The sequence below is a fragment of the Orcinus orca genome, chromosome 13, assembly GCF_937001465.1.
Source record: "Orcinus orca chromosome 13, mOrcOrc1.1, whole genome shotgun sequence".
Classification (NCBI taxonomy): Eukaryota; Metazoa; Chordata; class Mammalia; order Artiodactyla; family Delphinidae; genus Orcinus; species Orcinus orca.
This window is the reverse complement of record NC_064571.1, coordinates 40,079,848-40,099,412: the sequence shown is the minus strand read 5'-3', so window position 1 is coordinate 40,099,412 and position 19,565 is coordinate 40,079,848. Positions and strand designations below refer to the sequence as shown.

At 42.7% G+C, this 19,565-nt stretch overlaps 1 protein-coding gene across 7 annotated transcripts in view; it reads right to left on the bottom strand.

Moving 5' to 3' along the window:
- The window catches only part of USP34 (ubiquitin specific peptidase 34), a 239,150-nt gene extending 225,466 nt beyond the window's left edge, over positions 1-13,684 (bottom strand). For 2 of the 7 annotated variants that reach the window (XM_033407232.2, XM_033407234.2), the window contains exon 1: positions 13,212-13,643. In XM_033407232.2, the coding sequence (XP_033263123.1) occupies positions 13,212-13,254 (43 nt within the window). In that variant the 5' untranslated portion in view covers positions 13,255-13,643. Of the gene's footprint in view, positions 1-13,211 lie in introns of all 7 variants that reach the window. The other 5 variants (XM_033407228.2, XM_033407230.2, XM_004280652.4 and 2 more) reach the window with 4 other exon arrangements.
- Positions 13,685-19,565: the final 5,881 nt, after the last annotated feature.

Here is a 19,565-nt window from a genome sequence, read left to right as displayed (position 1 = left end):
AAGAGATTCTCTCTTTTTTGCTCTGAGTAGTATAAACATGTGATTTGCAAACAGTGTAGTATAAAGATGGTGTGCAGTAGCCATTTCTGCTACTCTGAGAAGGGCCAAACTAAGGTCAAAACCAAGGAAGCACAGCAGAGCAAGCCACAGAGAAATGAAGTCTTGATAATGCTATGAATCTGCAGATTAAGAGTAGACCACACTAGGAGAAAAGGAACCCTCCTACACTGTTGGTGGGAATGTAAATTGGTTCAGCCACTATGGAAAACAGTATGGAGGTTCCTCAAAAAACTAAAAATAGGGGCTTCCCTGGTGGCACAGTGGTTAAGAATCCGCCCACCAATGCAGGGGCCAGGGGGTCAAGCCTTCATCCAGGAAGATCCCACATGCCGCGAAGCAACTAAGCCCGTGCACCACAACTACTGAGCCTGCGCTCTAGAGCCCATGAGCCACAACTACTGGGCCCACATGCCACAACTATTGAAGCCCACATGCCTAGAGCCCATGCTCCACAACAAGAGAAGCCACCGCAATGAGAAGCCCACACACCACAACGAAGAGCAGCCCCCGCTCGCCACAACTAGAGAAAGCCTGTGCGCAGCAACGAAGACCCAATGCAGCCAAAAATAAATAAATAAAGTAAATAAATTTATTTTTTTAAAAAACTACAACGAGAACTACCATATGATCCAGCAATCCCACTCCTGGGCATTTATCCGGACAAAACTAATTCAAACAGATACACACACCCTTACGTTCACAGCAGCACTATTCACAATAGCCAAGATATGGGACAATGTAAATGTCCATCACCAGACAAATAGATAAAGGAAATGTGGTACGCATATACAATGGAATACACCTCAGCCGTAAAAAAGAATGAAATAATGCCATTTGCAGCAACATGGATGGACCCAGGGCTCATCATACTTAGCTAAGCAAGTCAGAAAGAAAAAGACAAATACCATATGATATCACTTATATGTGGAATCTAAAATATGACACAAATAAACCTACCTACAGAACAGAAACAGACTCACAGTCAGAGAGAACATACTTGTGGTTACCAAGGTGGGGGGAGGTGGGGGAGGGATGGATCAGGAGTTCGGGGTTAGTAGATGCAAACTATTATATACAGAATGGATAAACAGCAAGGTCCTACTGTATACCACAAGGAAACTATATTCAATATCCTGTGACAAATCATAATGGGAAAAGAATATAAAAAATAACGTGGGCTTCCCTGGTGGCACAGTGGTTAAGAGTCCGCCTGCCGATGCAGGGGACACGGGTTCGTGCCCTGGTCTGGGAGGATCCCACGTGCCGCGGAGCGGCTGGGCCCGTGAGCCATGGCCGCTGAGCCTGCGCGTCGGGAGCCTGTGCTCCGCAACGGGAGAGGCCACAGCAGTGAGAGGCCCGCGTACTACAAAAAAAAAAAAAAAAAAAAAAAAAAAAAAATAACGTATATACATGTATAACTGAATCACTTCACTGTACAGCAGAAATTAGCACAACACTGTAAATCAACTATACTTCAATTAAAAGACAAAATCAAACAAACAAAAAAAGAGTAGACCATACCAGAACATAGCACACACCTGCACTGCTCAGTTACAACTTTTTAAAAACTCCTTTTTCAGGACTTCCCTGGTGGCGTGGTGGTTAAGAATCCGCCTGCCAAGGCAGGGGACACAGGTCGAGCCCTGGTCCAGGAAGACCCCACATGCCATGGAGCAACTAAGCCCGTGCGTCACAACTACTGAGCCTGCGCTCTAGAGCCTGCGAGCCACAACTACTGAGGCCGTGCACCACAAGTACTGAAGCCCGCGTGCCTAGACCCCATGCTCCGCAACAAGAGAAGCCACTGCAATGAGAAGCCCGTGCACCGCAACGAAGAGTAGCCCCCGCTCACCACAACTAGAGAAAGCCTGCGCGCAGCAACTAAGACCCAACACAGCCAAAAATGAACAACTAATAAATTTTTTTTTTAATTAAAAATAAAATAAAAAACTCCTTTTCCTTTCTGCCAAATGGGGTGTTCTTTCTGGTTCTTGCAACAGAGTCCTGACTTGGGTTCAAAAACTAATTCCCAATCTTAGATTTTTAATCCATAAGGGTTAATCTCAAGGGACATTCAGGGAAAAAAACAAGACACAACTTAACAAAATGAGGGTTTTTTTTTTTTTTAAATCAATGAAGCACCTTTTTATGAAGGGGGGTGCTGAGCAAGACATCACAAAAGCAAGGATTGACAGTACTTGAAATGTCCCCCAAATTTGAGAAAACAGGAAAAACTACCACATCCAGCCTACCCTCATCTTCCATTAACCACCTCCAGTGATCTTAAGATTTTTCAGATATTTTAGCAGATACATATTGATCCTAGTATGTGTAGACACTGCGAAACTCAGTTAATGTAAGCTAGTCACAATCACAGAACTTGTAACCCTGTATAATAAAAAGACATTAAAGGGAATTCTCTGGTGGTCCAGTGGTTAGGACTCTGCGTGTTCACTTTTGAGGGCGAGGGTTCAATCCCTGATCAGGGAGCTAAGATCCCACAAGCCACGCGGTGCAGCCAAAAAAAATAAAAACTAAAAAGACATTAAATAAGTAAATAAAAATAAATACATAATTCTAAACTGTGGTAAGTGGGGACTTCCCTGGTGGCACAGTGGTTAAGACTCCACACTCCCAATGTAAGGGGCCCGGGTTCGATCCCTGGTCAGGGAACTAGATCCCACATGCATGCCACAACTAAGGAGCCAGCACAACCAAATAAATAAAATAAATAAATAAAAAATAAAAATAGTTTAAACTGTTGTAAGTGCTATGAAGGATAAGAACCTGAACTACTTTAGACTGGATGCTCAATAAAGGCCTCTCTGAAAAACTAAAGGCATAGAAAGGTGATTAAGTTCCAGGGAAAAATAAAGGCTCAATGGCAGTAAAGAACATCACTGAAAGAAAACAAAGCAAGCAAGGGGATGAGGTTAGCAGTGCCTATGTCATGCAGAGTCGCACAAATCTGGTAAGCTAGTCCACTCCCCTCATTCCCAGTAACTATTCCAACCAGTTAAAGGCCCAGTTCATCTTCCACTTTCCTTGAAACCTTGCCTAATCCACTTTAGCCAGAATTAATCTCTCTATAGTCCCTTTGTTTTTCATGAGTTTCCCAACTCCCAAAGTCAAGTTCCTCTTTAAAAAAATAAAAACAGAACAGCATGGTTAGAGAAAAGTATACTGAGTAGGAATAAGAACTAAATTCTAGTCCAAGCTCTGCTACTTACTAGCTATGTAACCTTGGTCAAATCATTCTATTTCTCATGATTTTTATGAGGTGCCATGAAGATATGTGAAACTGCACAGTATTCAAATAGCTTCAGAAGCTGTCTGTCTCTGTGTTGTATATAATTCAACACAGTATTGCAACTGCATAAGCACTGCACTACTACCTACAATACTTGAAAACAGTTTCATATTGTGCTGGCTTTTTCAGCACCAACATTGTTAATGGTTTTCAAGCTTATTTATAAAGCACCTACACCCTTTGCTCCCCTGCCAAAAAAATCTTACATGGAGCCCCAATTTACAAAACAGATCAAAATGAGCTTTTCATCTTGAAACAGATTCCAAAGTCACCCTCACTGCCCTGAAATAGGGACAATGCCACTCCAAGGAATAGTTTCAAAACTGAGGCTCATGACTATAAATCTTGAAGAAGAAAGAATTAAGGACAAGATTCTGTGGCTTGCCATCAGTGAAATCCCTCAAAGTTGACCAAAAAAAACCCTCATTTCTTTCACAGGGATAGCTTCAGATTCTGTCAAGTGCCTTCATGTAATCAAAATATGTCGTATCTATAGTGATAGTTCCAGGTTTTACCATATTTACTTCTATATTAAAATAAAATGAGATTGGTTTAACATAAGTTACTAGTGCCACATCAATTTTTTACTATCCTTTCACTCTTTAGTAAGTGCTTGATTATTTAATAGTGGCAAGTTTCTCTTATAGCTTCCAAAATAATACCTGCCAATATCTGCTTTTCTAGAAATTTAATAAGCTAAAGCTTCATAATCACACACAACCATAGCTCTATCCCCTTCGCTGAAAAGAATCTGCCATTCCTGAAGATTTTTAACTCTTAACACTACTGATAAAGCTCTCATTATTCCTTACCAATCTAGAGGTTAGAGTCTCTCTTAATGTATGATTTATCCTGAGGGTTTGCGGATTCCTCTTAGAAGGGAAAATGGAAAAATTATTAGAGTAAAACAACATTCTCCTGATCACCACCCTCTAATATACCCACCCAAGCAGTGGGTCCACTATCCCCTTATCTTACTTTGAACACAACTTCAAAAGCTCTATTGTCTTAAGCATTTTCATGTCTCAATTTATTCTGAGTTAGTGCTCTTACTACTGCTCTTATACTTCTACATTCATCATTGGTTACTGAGCCTTTCTCAATAATCAGAATAAAGTTCATGAGTCTGGCAGCAAAGTTACCCAGAATAAAAAGTCCCTTCCAAATTTGTCTTATGGTGGTTTAGAACCAATACATTGCTAAAACAGCCCCACAGACCTCAGAGTCAAAATAAACACTTTAAGATTATGAAGGCTTTACACTCATGCTCTAATGTTGGAAGGACAATTTTTAAAAACTTTTATCATATTGCCAGATTTCCTTCCAGATATGCTGCATGAACTACTCAGCAATGTGATTTCAGAGGCTATATTCAAGGTGATAATCAGACAATTACAAAGTCATTAACAACCCAAATGCCCATCATTAGAGGACTGATTAAGTTACAGTATGACCAAGTAATGGAATACTACACTAAAGCCATTAAAAATGATAATGTAAGTGCATATTAACATGGAAAGGTAGCTACATCTTATTAGTAAAAATAATATAAGGACTTCCCTGGTGGCGCAGTGGTTAAGAATCCGTCTGCCAATGCAGGGGACACAGGTTCGGGCCCTGGTCCGGGAAGATCCCACATGACATGGAGCAACTAATAAGCCCATGCACCCCAACTACTAAGGCTGCACTCCAGAGCAAGCCACAACTACTGAAGCCTGCACACCTAGAGCCCGTGCTCCACAACAAGAGAAGCCGCCGCAATGAGAAGCCCGCGCACCGCAACGAAGAGTGGCCCCTGCTCGCCACAACTAGAGAAAACCCGTGGGCAGCAGCGAAGACACAACTCAGCCATAAATAAATAAATAAATTTATTTTAAAAAATAATAATATAGAGTAACATGTAATCAGTTTATTTACACGAAATAGTGTATCTGAGGAAAGAGAGAAAAGAATGACTTAAGAGATGTTTACCAAAACATGAACGATTTCTTTGGTAAACAGTTTCGGTTATCCTAATTTTCTTTATTATTTTCTGCACTATTTGATTTTTTTCTAAAAAAGCAGGTATCCTTTTTAGAATGAAAAACAACAAGGCTACCTTTATTCTCTTCAAAAAGACTAAACACACTGGTAGAGAGATGAGTACGCAAACAACAGAGGTTCTTAAGCTTTTTCCTGCCACCAAACACCACAGATGACACCTGCTCAACATGTTCCAAGAAAGTAAGCCAGATTATAATGAAGCACTCACAGCTGAAGATTACACCTAATTTCCAATACAGGAGAGCTCATCATGGGGCAATACTTGAATCAAAACTCTTCTGGTTGCACATTAACTCAAATAGTATGTACAGGGGAGACAGCTAAATAGGAGCACTAGCTTCAGTATTAGAAAGCCACCAGGGGGCTGGGCTTCCCTGGTGGCGCAGTGGTTGAGAGTCCGCCTGTCGATGCAAGGGACACGGGTTCGTGCCCCGGTCCGGGAAGATCCCACATGCCACGGAGCAGCTGGGCCCGTGAGCCATGGCTGCTGAGCCTGCGCGTCCGGAGCCTGTGCTCCGCAACGGGAGAGGCCACAACACTGAGAGGCCCGCGTACCGCAAAAAAAAAAAAAAACAAAAAGAAGAAAGCCACCAGGGGAACTTCCCTGGTGGCAGAGTGGATAAGACTCCACACTCCCAATGTAGGGGGCCCGGGTGTGACCCCTGGTCAGGGAACTAGATCCCACATGCATGCCACAATTAAATGAGCCCTGGAGCCACAACTAAGGAGCCTGCCACAACTAAGACCTGGTGCAGAGAAATAAATAAAAAAGAAAGCCAAGAGGGTATTAACTTCTGTCTCTTTATAGAGCTTCAATATCAACTATTTCCAAAAATTTGCCCCAATTCTCTTCTGCAAATAGTCTCCGCCACCAGGGAAGCCTTACCTGGCTCTTTAGTTCAAACATTCTGACAGGAAAAAATCTGATTGATGGACAACAGTCCCACCAATCCACCAGGTCAGAAGTCTATTTGGAATCCAATCAGCGATGGTTAGGGAGAAAGGTCTTTCAGGGGATGTAAACTAGAAGGTCCCTAGAAGAGGTTATAGCCAGGGCAGGAAGAGAAACCTGTCCCTTCCATAGTTAAAATTTAAAAAAGTGCAAGAGAATGGGCTTCCCTGGTGGCGCAGTGGTTAAGAATCCACCTGCCAATGCAGGGGACACAGGTTCGAGCCCTGGTCCAGGAAGATCCCACATGCCATAGAGCAACTAAGCCCGTGTGCCACAACTACTGAACCTGTGCTCTAGAGCCCACGAGCCACAACTACTGCAGCTCGTGTGCCTAGAGCCCGTGCTCCGCAACAGAAGCCACCACAATGAGAAGCCAGCACACCGCAACGAAGAGTAGCCCCTGCTCACCACAACTAGAGAAAGTCCATGCACAGCAACGAAGACCCAACACAGCCAAAAATAAATTAAATAAATAAATAAATTTATTTTAAAAAGGTGCAAGAGGAGGCAATGTGTATCCTACATCAGTTCTCAATTAACTGAGTAACCTACATTTGGGGACTTTTTAATTTCTATGGAATTTGAGAGAAAAATAACATTAACAGGTGTTAATCACATTAAAAGGTTAAAAGTCCAATTATTTTCCTGGTATATAAAATCTTAAATAAAAGTAATTTAGTGGGCTTCCCTGGTGGCACAGTGCTTAAGAACCCACCCGCCAATGCAGGGGACACGGGTTCAAGCCCTGGTCCGGGAAGATCCCACATGCTGTGGAGCAACTAAGCCCGTGCACCACAACTACTGAGCCTGTGCTCTACAGCCCACAAGCCACAACTACTGAGCCCACGTGCCACAACTACTGAAGCCCGCAGGCCTAGAGCCTGTGCTCCACAACAAGAGAAGCCACTCAATGAGAAGCCCGCTCACCACAATGAAGACCTAATACAGCCATAAATAAATACATAAATAAAAGTTATTTAGTGAAATTTCATCCCACAGACTCAAATCTCACCACCTATATAGAAAAATTTTTGCCTTTTTGCATTATCTATTAATTTAGAACATATTGGACTTCCCTGGTGATGCAGTGGTTAAGAATCCACCCGCCAATGCAGGGGAAACGGATTCGAGCCCTGATCCGGGAAGATCCCACATGCCACAGAGCAACTAAGCCCATGTACCATGACTACTTAAGCCTGTGCTCTAGAGCCCATGAGCCGCAACTAATGAGCCCACATGCCACAACTACTGAAGGCCGGGCGCCTAGAGCCCGTGCTCCGCAACAAGAGAAGCCACCGCAATGAGAAGCTTGCGCAGCACAACGAAGAGCCACCCCCGGCTCGCTGCAACTAGAGAAAGCCCACGTGCAGCAACAAAGACCCAACACAGCCATAAATAAATAAATAAATTTATTAAAAAAAAAATTAGAACACAGTTGGTTAGGGTGGATACTTATTATAAGTACATACCTACTGATTTATGAATAAGCAATATATGTAATATAATCTGCACTTTCAGCATAATTTATCCACAAACTCTCATATCTAAATCACTACTGACAATAGGCCCAAGAACACTGAGCCTAGGTACTCACATTCTTCTACAAAAACTTTTCATTAACTAAAATATTCACTAGGCACCTACTCTCTACAAGGCACTATATTAGTACTGGGAAAAGAAGAAACAAAATATGACCCCTGACTTTAAGGAATTCAGCATCCAGAAAGGGAGGCTGTTGTCTATTAAAAAAAAGGGGGGGCAGGGGCATGGCCTATAACTTAAGTACATATTCTTTTTTTTAAAATTTATTTATTTATTTATTTATGTTCGGCTGCCTTGGGTCTTCATTGCTGCGCGCGGGCTTTATTTAGTTGCGGTGCGCAGGCTTCTAACTGCGGTGGCTTCTCTTGTTGCAGAGCACAGGCTCTAGGTGCACAGGCTTCAGTAATTGTGGCTCGCGGGCTCTAGAGCGCTGGCTCAGTAGTTGTGGCACATGGGCTTAGCTGCTCCGCAGCATGTGGGATATTCCCAGACCAGGGCTCAAACCTGTGTCCCCTGCATTAGCAGGCAGATTCTTAACCACTGCGCCACCAGGGAAGCCCCATTATTAAACATATAAGAAACATTAACACGTTTCATGAATATAGTGCTAAACCTAGCTATCAATAGCTATCACTGACAATGCAGTCTGCTATTAAAAATCTACACACTGTAGTGCTTTATGGTTTATAAGTTACTTTATAAAGATATGAGTTGAAATTGTATTATGATCTTTGAAAAATAGTACTTCAAATAGTAACTGTTTTAAGAGTATATATTCTTAGCAAGATTAATTTACCAAATTAAAAATTTTGGTAATTTGGTATTTTGTATTGTAGTAAAATCAAATTTCCAATTTTCAGAATCAGTTCAAATTTCAGAATTAAATGTCTACCAAAAAATGTTTGTTACTAATGATTTTTCATGCCTATATACTTATATTTTTAAAAACCCCAGAAATGTTTAGTTTACTAAAGAGCTCACTGCTAACAACATTTAGATATATTAAGACATTCCCATTCAGCTACATTTACCACCACTTTTATTATTTTTTTTTTCTTTTAGAAGAAGGAAGAATTTACTACTTGTAGCAAGTAAGGTGAACACCAGGGATCTCTCCCAAAGCAATGTCTCTACCACCACTTTTAAATTCTTTCTACAATTACCACAAAATTATGCCCGAATTTGTGAAAACACATAAAAATTTAGTAATTTTTTACTTTGCTATTCAGTGTATTCATAATGTCTTCCATTTGAATAGATCATCGTAAAGTTTATACAGTACAGCATAATGGTTAAAGAGCATGGTCTTCTAGAAGACGTGAGATAAGTCCCGTGCAAATTCTGACTCCACCAAATAAAGTCATGTGACTCTAAGCAACTTACGTAAACTCTAAGCCTTGGTTCTCTTATCTAAAAAGGGTGATAAAGTACCTACCTCAAAGAATGGAAAAAGTTCCCAACACAAATGGCTCAATAAAGTATACTTTAAAAATAAAAATGCAAATACTGATGGAGTACCTTGAGTTCTAGCTTAGATCTGACTACTAACTAAGCAGGTGACAGGTGATTTTTAGCAAACCACTTAGCCTGAGGTTCAATGTTTTCACAGTTAAAATTGAGATACTAGGGAATTTCCTGGTGTCCCAGTGGTTAGGACCCTGCGCTTTCACTGCGGTGGGCCGAGGTTCAATTCCTGGTGGGGGAACTAAGATCCCGCAAGCTGCACAGCAAGGCCAAAAAAAAAAAGAGAGAGATACTAATACTTGCTCCTGCCTATCACAAAGGATAGTTAGGAACGACAAATGAATTGCCCATTTAAAACATTTCGTAAAGGGTTAATTCACTAAACACACAGAGTAAAATTCACAACATACAAATGGTTTAAAAGATGGATGTACATTTAAAGCCATTTTCACTCTGCTCTCCAGAAATTTACCCCAAGGCAAACAGTGACCTCAATTTACTAGTTGAGCTAGCAACGCTGATAGCCCAGAGCATAATTTCAGGCCTCCAGCTTCTCAACATCCAGAAATGCTTTTAGCTTTAGTAAACTAGCTCACAAAGGTAGCTATTAAAGTAGCAAATATACAAAGTCAAGAGAACAAGCAAAGGGATATAAACTTATTTCCTAAACTGAATGCAACCCCACAAACTGATAGGTGCAAAGTTCACTCAATACATTCCACATTTTAAAACATCTTCCCAAAAAAAAAAAAAAAAAAAATCTTCCTTATTAAAAACAAAGCATTGAAAAAAATATGAAAACCCAAATATGTTAGTACTGTTGAAACTGGTTATTCTAACACTAAAGCCAAATGCTATTTTCAAATGTAATTTCAAGTTTTAAGATACCCGTCAAGACTACTAAAAAAGGATATAAGGAGGTCCTTATCACCAAGTCCTTAGCCTGGTTCCATGGACACGCTTCAATGGGCCCTTAACCTACAGGCAAAACTGTACTGTGTCTGAATACCTGTATATGGTTCTATGCTGAGAGCTTCACATTCTCAGCAGGACTAGAGGTATAACTGGTAATATTAATATTCTCATCAAAAACTGATGACAAAGAAAGCTATTTACTATCTTCTGTCATCAATTTTTAGTTTAACTACATTACATTCTGCCAGATTTAAAAATAAACGTTTCATAGGAAGTCCTTAACCTTATCAAAACTCTGAGCATATCAGATATAAAGCTATACTATCCACATCATGTCTACCTTTTCATTTAAAACACAAAATTTTTAGATTATACACTTACTGGTGTGTCAAGGAAGACTTCTTTAGGTTTGATCAGTGTTTGTAAATTTGACAAGAAATAAGTTTTTGGTATTTTAATTCTGTCCAACACACCACCTAAAGATATACTAATTTTACGGACTTCCCTGGCAGTCCAGTGGTTAAGACTCTGTGCTTCCAATGCAGGGGGCTCGGGTTCAATCCCTGGTCAGGGAACTAAGATCCCACATGCCATACGGTGTGGCCTAAATAAATAAATAAAGTTTCTTATAAAAAAACAAATATATATATATACTAATTTTATTTCTTCTCTTCTTTAATTGTTATGGGGAGTTATATTGAAAGATGAATTCTGAGCACATTATTTTGGGACTTTAACTCTGAATTTCTAATCAAGGATGAAATGATGCTCATCTTTACACAACCTATGGGGGAAAAAAGGACAGACTTAATATATAATTATTGTGAGATTATAAGAAAGATTTATAACCTACTTTAATTCAATAAGTTTTATCAAGTTCCAGCCATTATGCTCCAACCCAGTCATGGATAAGTGTTACCATAATGAGATACAGTAATACCCTCTGCTCTCTGGGAACTTGAGCATCTTACGTTTGAGATACAGGAACTACACAAAGGGAAAATGAAAACAACTGTAAAAGAACTGGGGGTGGGGGCAGTGGAGAAGCAACTAGTCATAGCTTGGTATAGCCTACAAATAAAATTACTGAAGTAATTTCTTTTTAAGGAAGCTTCATTGTCAGATTAGAGTTTAAAGGGCAAATTTTTAAACTGAGCTTTATAGGAAATATTAAGAAACAAAGTATTTTTCATACACAAACAGAAAATCCTTATCTGTTCATTAAAACAGGTTTCTTAAGGGTCTGCATGGCCAGATTTTGTGAACCTGGTTCAATTAACCATATTTAATTAAAGGTAACAAAAGCTAAATTGCTAACTCCATAAATCGATTGCATTTTTGAGTGCTACTAGACAAAGTTCTAGGGGTTTCCCAAATAACCCTCAATAGAACCCTTCATTATGTCTCTTTTCAAAAGGTAATAAGGATTAGCAAACTTTAGTTTCTTTAGATACTATGTTTAAAATTAATTGTTATAGTTAGGTTTAAAATAATTTTTAAACACCAACGAAACTATTAAAAGCAGTTTTCTCCTAATATATAAGATAGCAAAGCTATTCATTTTCCAGTTTCACAAAAACCAAGCCATAATCACACAACTGACATTTGAGACATTTAAAATAGAGTTCACTGAAATAAGTACTAAGGAATTAAGTTTATCATTTCATAAACCACCTACACCAAAAATAAAAGTACCTCAAAATAAATACAAATAACCTTAAAATTCTAGGAAAATTTGGAATGACACAAATACTGTATAGTTTGAATTTGTGCAAAAGCCTGCTTCCACCTGTCAGGAAGTAAATAGAGTTGAAAGTAAACTAGAACCCTTCCACTTTTATTATTGCCTTTGGTCAATAAAGTAAAATTCAAACACAAACAAGACTATACACTTTATAATCAATTGTTTTTAAGAATGGTATTAGAAAATAGACAATTTGGAAGTCTTTCGAAATACCACACACAAAACACAAATCCAAAACCCACAAAAGGTGTTCGTAAGTGAGTATTTTCTCAACAATCAACTTTTTGTAAATTAATCTTTTATGTAATTCACCTCGTCCAACTAGGCCTTTGGGCCCAGAAATAGTCTGCAATACGTCTTGTTTCTTTAAGCTAAAATACCGTCTTACAAGGGTCTGGAGTAAAATAAATGAAAGGAATCTAACTAGAAAAGAGCAGTGCACGCTCTATAATAAAAGCATACGGAATAAGGCCTTTCATTCCAGGAGACAGGCCATGACTATCCCGGGATGGTACCTGTAGTACAGTACTCTCCTTAAGAGAATTTACCATTAAAACGACGAATGGTACACTAAGAAGAAACATCATTAATTAATTTTTTTAATAGGTATAAAGGTTCCAGTCATCACTATCAGCTCATTTTCAGCTATTTAAGGTCAGAGAGAAAGGTTTAATACAACCCACACATCCCCAAGAGACGGGAAAACCACCAACCACCTCGCAGGGAGTTTAATGAAAATTAGCAGGTAAGAGGCCTAGGCAGCACGCTGAAAATCAAAGAGGGCGGCCGGAGGGTCGAAGGGTTCGGACTACAGAGGAGAGCCTCGTCCTCGGACCCCACCTCCCCTCACCTTCCCGGCAGGGCGAAGGAGGCGAAGGCTCATTAGTGCCTACGTTAATTGACACCTGTAATGAGGAAACTTTCCGAGAGCGGAGACCGCTCAGGCCCGGCCTGGCCGGAGCTCCGCGACGGCCCCCTCTCGGGCGCCCAGGTAACCGGGCCGGACTGGGCCCGAGGCGCCGCAGCGGCCGCGCCACCGCGCACCTTCCCGGAGCGCCAGGCCCGCAAGCCGCCCGGCTCGGCCATCGCCTCCCGCAGGCCACGGCAGCTCGGGGAAGCCGGAGAGCGGCGCGGGGACCCCAAACTGTGCACCCCGACAGGCCGCCGCCGCGGCTACTTACTTTCATTTAACACCTCCACCAGGTCTGCGCAGTTCTCGCACATCGTTCGGCCGCCGCCCCCCCCTCCCCCGCTTCGGATCGCACTGACTGATCCCGACCGGCGGGGGGGAGGGGAGAGAGGCGGAGGAGGGGGCCGGCCGGCCGGGCGGGGAGGCGACTAGGGCGGGCGGCGGCGGGGACGGGGCGGGGAGCAGGAGAATGGGGGAGGGGGCCGGCGGTCCCCGGAGCGGGCGGGGGAGAGGAGGGGGGCGAGGGGAGGTGCGCAGGCCGGAGGGGCGCTGAGGCGCCGGCGGCTGGGAAGGGGGGGAAGGACGGGGGGAGGGGAGAGGGAGGGAGGGGGCGGGTGGGGAGAGAAGCAGCAGAGTCACTTCACCGACCAGACGCCGCGGCCACCGCCGACGCCGCCGCCATTTTAATAGAGCGTTCGGGCTGCGCTCGGCTCTTTCCGTCCGGGCGAAGGAGCCGACGAGAAGCGCCTCGCGCTCTCATTCCTCCGCCTCCCTCCCTCTCTTCGCCTCCCGCCCTCCCACCTCCCCCTCCGCACACACGCCGCACGCCCCACACCCCGCCGCGGCCAGCTCGCCGCCCTCCCTTTCCTCTTCCGTCGAGTCTCCCCGCCCTCGGTCCACCCCCTCCGCGCGCTCGCCCACCCCGCCCAGCCCGGATCTCTGTCAGCGGCCGGAAGGGAAGCGCGAAGCCAGCGCGGCCGCGGGGGGAGGCTGGGTGACTCGAAGAAGATGGCGGAGCAAAGAGCTGGTCGCGGTTGCGCGGCGTCGCCCACCGCGGCTACTCCGCGAGCCCGGAGGACCAGCGAGCGCCGGGTCGCGAGCGCCGCCCTTTCCCCCGCCCCTGCGCTTCGCCATTTTAACTCTGGGTCCCCGAGGGGGACTTGGTAGTAATTTGTCCCGTCCCCCTCCCCCGCTCTCAGGCCTTTGGGGTGCGGGAGGCTCGAGTTCAGGGGAGCTGGCCGGTGCGACGCCGCAGCCCAGGTGGGGGCTTGCGGCGCTCTCCCCGCGGGGTTTTGTGAGAATGGAACAGCCTGGGGCCAGCTTAACCTGCAGGCGTGTTTTCCGCCAGCCTCTAGTGTGTATGGCTCATCCGTCCTCAAGCAGCAAGACACCTTGATGTGACTAGAAATGGCGGAGTGAAGAGTGTTCGCACCGCATCTCCTCCTTTTTACGCAAGACGGCCCCCTTCGAAGTGCCCTTAAGAGTCTTCACCTGAAATAGCGTAGTATGCTTCCCCGCGAAGAGCAAATTATACGGGAATTTAGACAGGGAGCGGAGAATGAAGAACAGGTGGAGGAAAGAGGACACTCAGCTGAAGTTTGATGTCGTGCTAACAGCTAGCTAGCTTGGGGAGAATTTTCCTCAAGTGCATTGAACCCTTCCTCACTGATTTCTATATCCACTACGTCTATTTAGAGATATGACTGAAAAGTCCAAAAGTAGTGTACATGGTATCTAAGATCTGTAGCCAGAGCAGCTATGGAGGCCTTGTAGGAATTCTTATACAGGTTTTGTCGAGGTTAGGTCACACCATCCCTCCACTCCAGGACCACCTTCCGGGTATTCTTTGCCTTCCTGCCACTTGAATTTGATGCTATAAAGTGTCTGCTAAACCTGTTTTAAGTTGTTCCATGCAAGCAGGTGATTCTTAGGAGCTGTAGCTGTTGTGCCATCATCTTCTCTTCTATCCATCTCTCCCACAAAACTTGGGTTTCTGCGGACTTTGTATCCTGTAGCAGCCATTGTCCATCTAGCGTCATTCCCACCCACCCCTCTTCTTTTCCCGCAGGGAAACTTGCCAAACCCGAGTTTGTTTTTCAGGTGGACCTGAGACTGGGGAAACTTGGTCTCCGAAAGGAAAGCCCCAAGGACTATTTGTGTTTGGTCTAAAACATCATGTTATGAACTCTGCTCAATACTCTGTAATAACCTATACAGGAAAAGAATTTTAAAAAGAATAGATACATATATGTGTATAATTGAATCACTCTGCTGTACACCTGAAACTAACATTGTTAATCAATTATACTCCAGTATAAAATAAAATTTTTTTAATATATGTTATGGTTTCTCTAGGGTTGGCTATACTGTTTGAGTTCTTGCCAATGAAATGTAAGCAGAAATCTGCTGAGTGGGTCTTTTTATTCCTAATAAAAAAGGACAAATTCAGCAGACACGCCCCTTAATCCTTTCTTCTTTCTGCCCAAAACAGGTGTTGATACTCAAAGTAATACAGCATCCAGTTTGTGATTTTTTTTTTTTTTAACGATGAAACCACAGCAGGGTAAAAGCCAACCATAAAGCTGATAATAATGTGTAGGACCCTGATGCATCCTTGAGCAGCTCTCCACCCCTAGACTGTTTATGCAAGAAAAATCCCTTTTTCCTTAAGCCACTCTTAGATTTCCATTGCTTGTAGCCAAACACATTTCTAACCGATACAGACATTCTTTTAATAAGTATTTGTAAGTATATGTCAACTATGTTTTTAAGACCAGAAAGAACCCATAACAGTTCTTGAAAATGAGGACTACCATAAATGTGGAGTACTAGGAGGTAGGGAAGAAACACTGACCTTTAAAGAAATATTTTCTTAACAAGCGCTTGCCTCCTAATTTTTTTTACTTTAAAAAATTACATGAAATGGTGCTTAGTTTAAAATGCTTTGAGAATCTAGAGAATTATTGTCATAAATGATCACGGCTCTTCAGTCATCGCTTGAGGGCTCAACTAACTTTTTCTGTGATGAGCCAGATAGTAAATATTTTAGGCGTTGCAGTCCAAGTCCCTCATTACAACTACTCAACTCTGTTAGCACAAAAGCAGCCATAGATGATACATAACGGAATAAGTATGGATGTGTTCCAATAAATTTTTTAATATATAGACATTGAAATAAGATTCATATTTTCATGTGTTACAAAATCTTTTTTTTTTTTTGGCTGTATTGTGTCTTCGTTGCTGTGCGCAGGCTTTCTCTAGTTGCAGCAAGTGGGGGCTACTCTTCGTTGGGGTGTGTGGGCTTCTCACTGCGGTGGCTTCTCTTTGTTGTAGAGCATGGGCTCTAGGTGCAAGGGCTTAGTTGCTCCGCGGCATGTGGGATCTTCCCAGACCAGGATTCGAACCCGTATCCCCTGTAGTACTCCCAAAATACTATTTTTCTTTTTCTTTTTTCCAAACAATTTAAAAATGTAAAAACCATTCTTAGCCCACAGGCCATACAAAAATGTGAAACTGGCCAGATTTGGCCTATGGGCTCTAGTTTACCATCCCTTTATCCACTTCAACTGCTTAAGAGGTAAAAGCATAGAAGCCAATAAAGGGACTTCCCTGGTGGTCCAGTGGTCAAGACTCCGTGCTTCCAATGTAGGGGGCCTGGGTTTGATCCCTGGTCAGGGAAGTAGATCCTGCATGTCACAACTAAAGATCCCATAAGCGGCAACGTAGATCCCACATGCTGCAACTAAGACCTGGCACAGCCAAATAAATAAATAAATATTTAAAATAAAAATAGATTCTTTAAAAAAAAAAAGAAGAAGCCAATAAAACAAGGCTGCCTGCCTCCTTACTGTAGAATCTTCACTCTTCTGTGCTGATGCGGTATATGTATCAACAGAGACCTTTGAATGTACTTACAAGGTGTGCATTCCAAAAGAATAAAGCTGAATCTCTGGTAAAAAATATCCCCTAAATTCCTCGTGTAAATCTGGATTTTCAAACCAGTAATCAGCAATGATCATATACCCTCTACAGCTAGGGAAAGGTGACAGTTTTCAATATGTTGTATTCATGTCACCATCTAGTGGTAGAATTATGCTTTCAGTAAAATTATACAGTCTACTTTGAAATTTCTAATTCTGGAGTTTGTAGTACATTTGTGGTATATTCCTAGGTACTTGCGTGAAAACCAGTGTATATAAACAACTTTGGAAAATTAATATTGCCATGGAAATTATTTGCTCTTCTTAGCATTCTGATTGCAGCTAATTGAACATAGGATTTTTGTCTCTGGAGTTTGGGGTTAAAGCCTAGTGTACTATTAGAAGCCAGAGTTACTGCAGAATTTACTCTTCTCCCTCACACCTAGGCTCGTCATTGTTTTGTGAAACTTAGGGTCATTATTAGAAGGCAGGTATGCTGTTTTATTCTCTCCATAACACCACATTCATGCTTTGTACATAAACTCAGCAAATTACTGTTTGGTTCTTAAATTGCTATAATAAATTGGATTATATCACTTCCCTGCCTAAATCCCTTCAGCATTTTCTGTTACATTTAGAATACACTCTACTTGGGCCTTCCCCAACCTCTCCTGTTTTTAACATCACTGTTGTTACATTCCAGCCACACTTGTGTGCTTTCTAACAAAAGCTTTTCCTGCTCTGGGTCTTGGTGAATGTTGTTTCTTCCTAGCACATGCTCTCTAATTTTGAAATGGCTAACTTCCTACCCTCCAAGTTTCAACTTAAACATCATCTCAAAAAATAACTCCCAGGACTTCCCTGATGGTGCAGTGGTTGAGACTCTGACCTCCCAATGCAGGGGGCCTGGGTTCAATCCCTGGTCAGAGAACTAGATCCCACATGCATGCTGCAACTAAGAGCATGCCACAACTAAGAGCCAGTGCAACCAAATAAATTAAAAAAAATAAATATTCAAAAAAAATTTATAAAAAAGAAGTGACTTGCCTTAAAAAAAAAACAAACTCCCCTTCCTTCTAATATTTTATCACAGCACTCTGTTTATTTCCACTATATGTCTTTCTATAATTATTTATTTCTATGTTTATTTGTATCAGGGATGCAGTGGACTGCAAGTAAAAAATTTTTCAGTAAGAATGCCTTAAACAGGGACTTCCCTGGTGGCTCAGTGGTTAAGAATCCGCCTGCCAATGCAGGGGACACAGGTTCGATCCCTGGTCCAGGAAGATTCCACATACCAGAGAGCAACTAAGCCCATGCGCCATAACTACTGAGCCTGCACTCCAGAGCCCAAGAGCCACAACTACTGAAGCCCGCGTGCCTAGAGCCTGTGCTCTGCAACAAGAGAATCCACCGCAATGAGAAGCACGTGCACCGCAATGAAGAGTAGCCCCAGCTCACCCCAACTAGAGGAAGCCTGCGCACAGCAATGAAAACCCAACACAGCCAAAAATAAATTAATTTTTTTGAAAATGGCTTAAACAAATAGGGCTTAATTTTGTCTTGTAACAGACAGACAGTAAACAGTCCAGGGCTGGTACAATGGCTCAAGGATATGAACCCAAGCTATTTGATTCTTTCTAGCCTCCACATATTGGCTTGTCATCTAGTTGTAAGATAGCCACCATAGCACCAACTTTACATGACAGCACCAACTGTCTGTTTCAAAGACAGGAAGAAGAAGGAAAGGTGGTGATGGCCTGTCTTGGGTTGGATTCCCCCCAAAGCAGGCCCTGAGACAAGGACACAAATGGAGATAGTTTATTTTGGTGTCGTCCCAAGAATCAACGGTAGGATAGTGGAAAAGTGAGATAGGAAATTGGGGGGGAGGTGCCAATCAGTAAAGGATTAATTAATCAGTAAATGACCTTTACTCCTGAGGGTAACTGGAGCCTGATCCCACTGGGAAACTACAAACCAGTATAAAACATGTTCCTTAAAATTCTCCTACCTGAGGGACAAAGAAGCTGAGTATTTATATCTTCTCCCTTTAGTCATTGATTGAGTGTTGCTACAGGGGAGGGGTGTAGGCAGCAAAACAGGCTTCGCTATGTTCAGGTAGCCAGAGAAAAGCCTCAGACATAGAAATGCAGGTGCTAGCAGTTGGAAGTTTGGCCACTGTGGATGAAGTGATAAGAACTAGGGAACATGGGCAGATCACTGACAGTATCTTATAAATCCCCACTTCCCTCTTCTGTCTGCCTTGAATACAGAGACGATATGTGGAGAAGCAGCAGCGATTTTGTTTTGGGGTTTTTCTTTTAATAAATTTATTTACTTATTTATTTTTGGCTGCATTGGGTCTTCGTTGTTGCACGTGGGCTTTCTCTAGTTGCAGCGAGCAGGGGCTACTCTTTGTTTCAGTGCGCGGGCTTCTCATTGCGGTGGCTTCTCTTGCTGCAGAGCACGGGCTCTAGGCACGTGGGTTTCAGTAGTTGTGGCACGTGGGCTCAGTAGTTGTGGCACGTGGGCTCAGTAGTTGTGGCACATGGGCTCAGTAGTTGTGGCTCACAGGCTCTAGAGTGCAGGCTCAGTAGTTGCGGTGCACGGGCTTAGTTGCTCTGCGGCATGTGGAATCTTCCTGGACCAGGGCTCGAACCCATGTCCCCTGCACTGGCAGGTGGATTCTTAACCACTGCGCCACC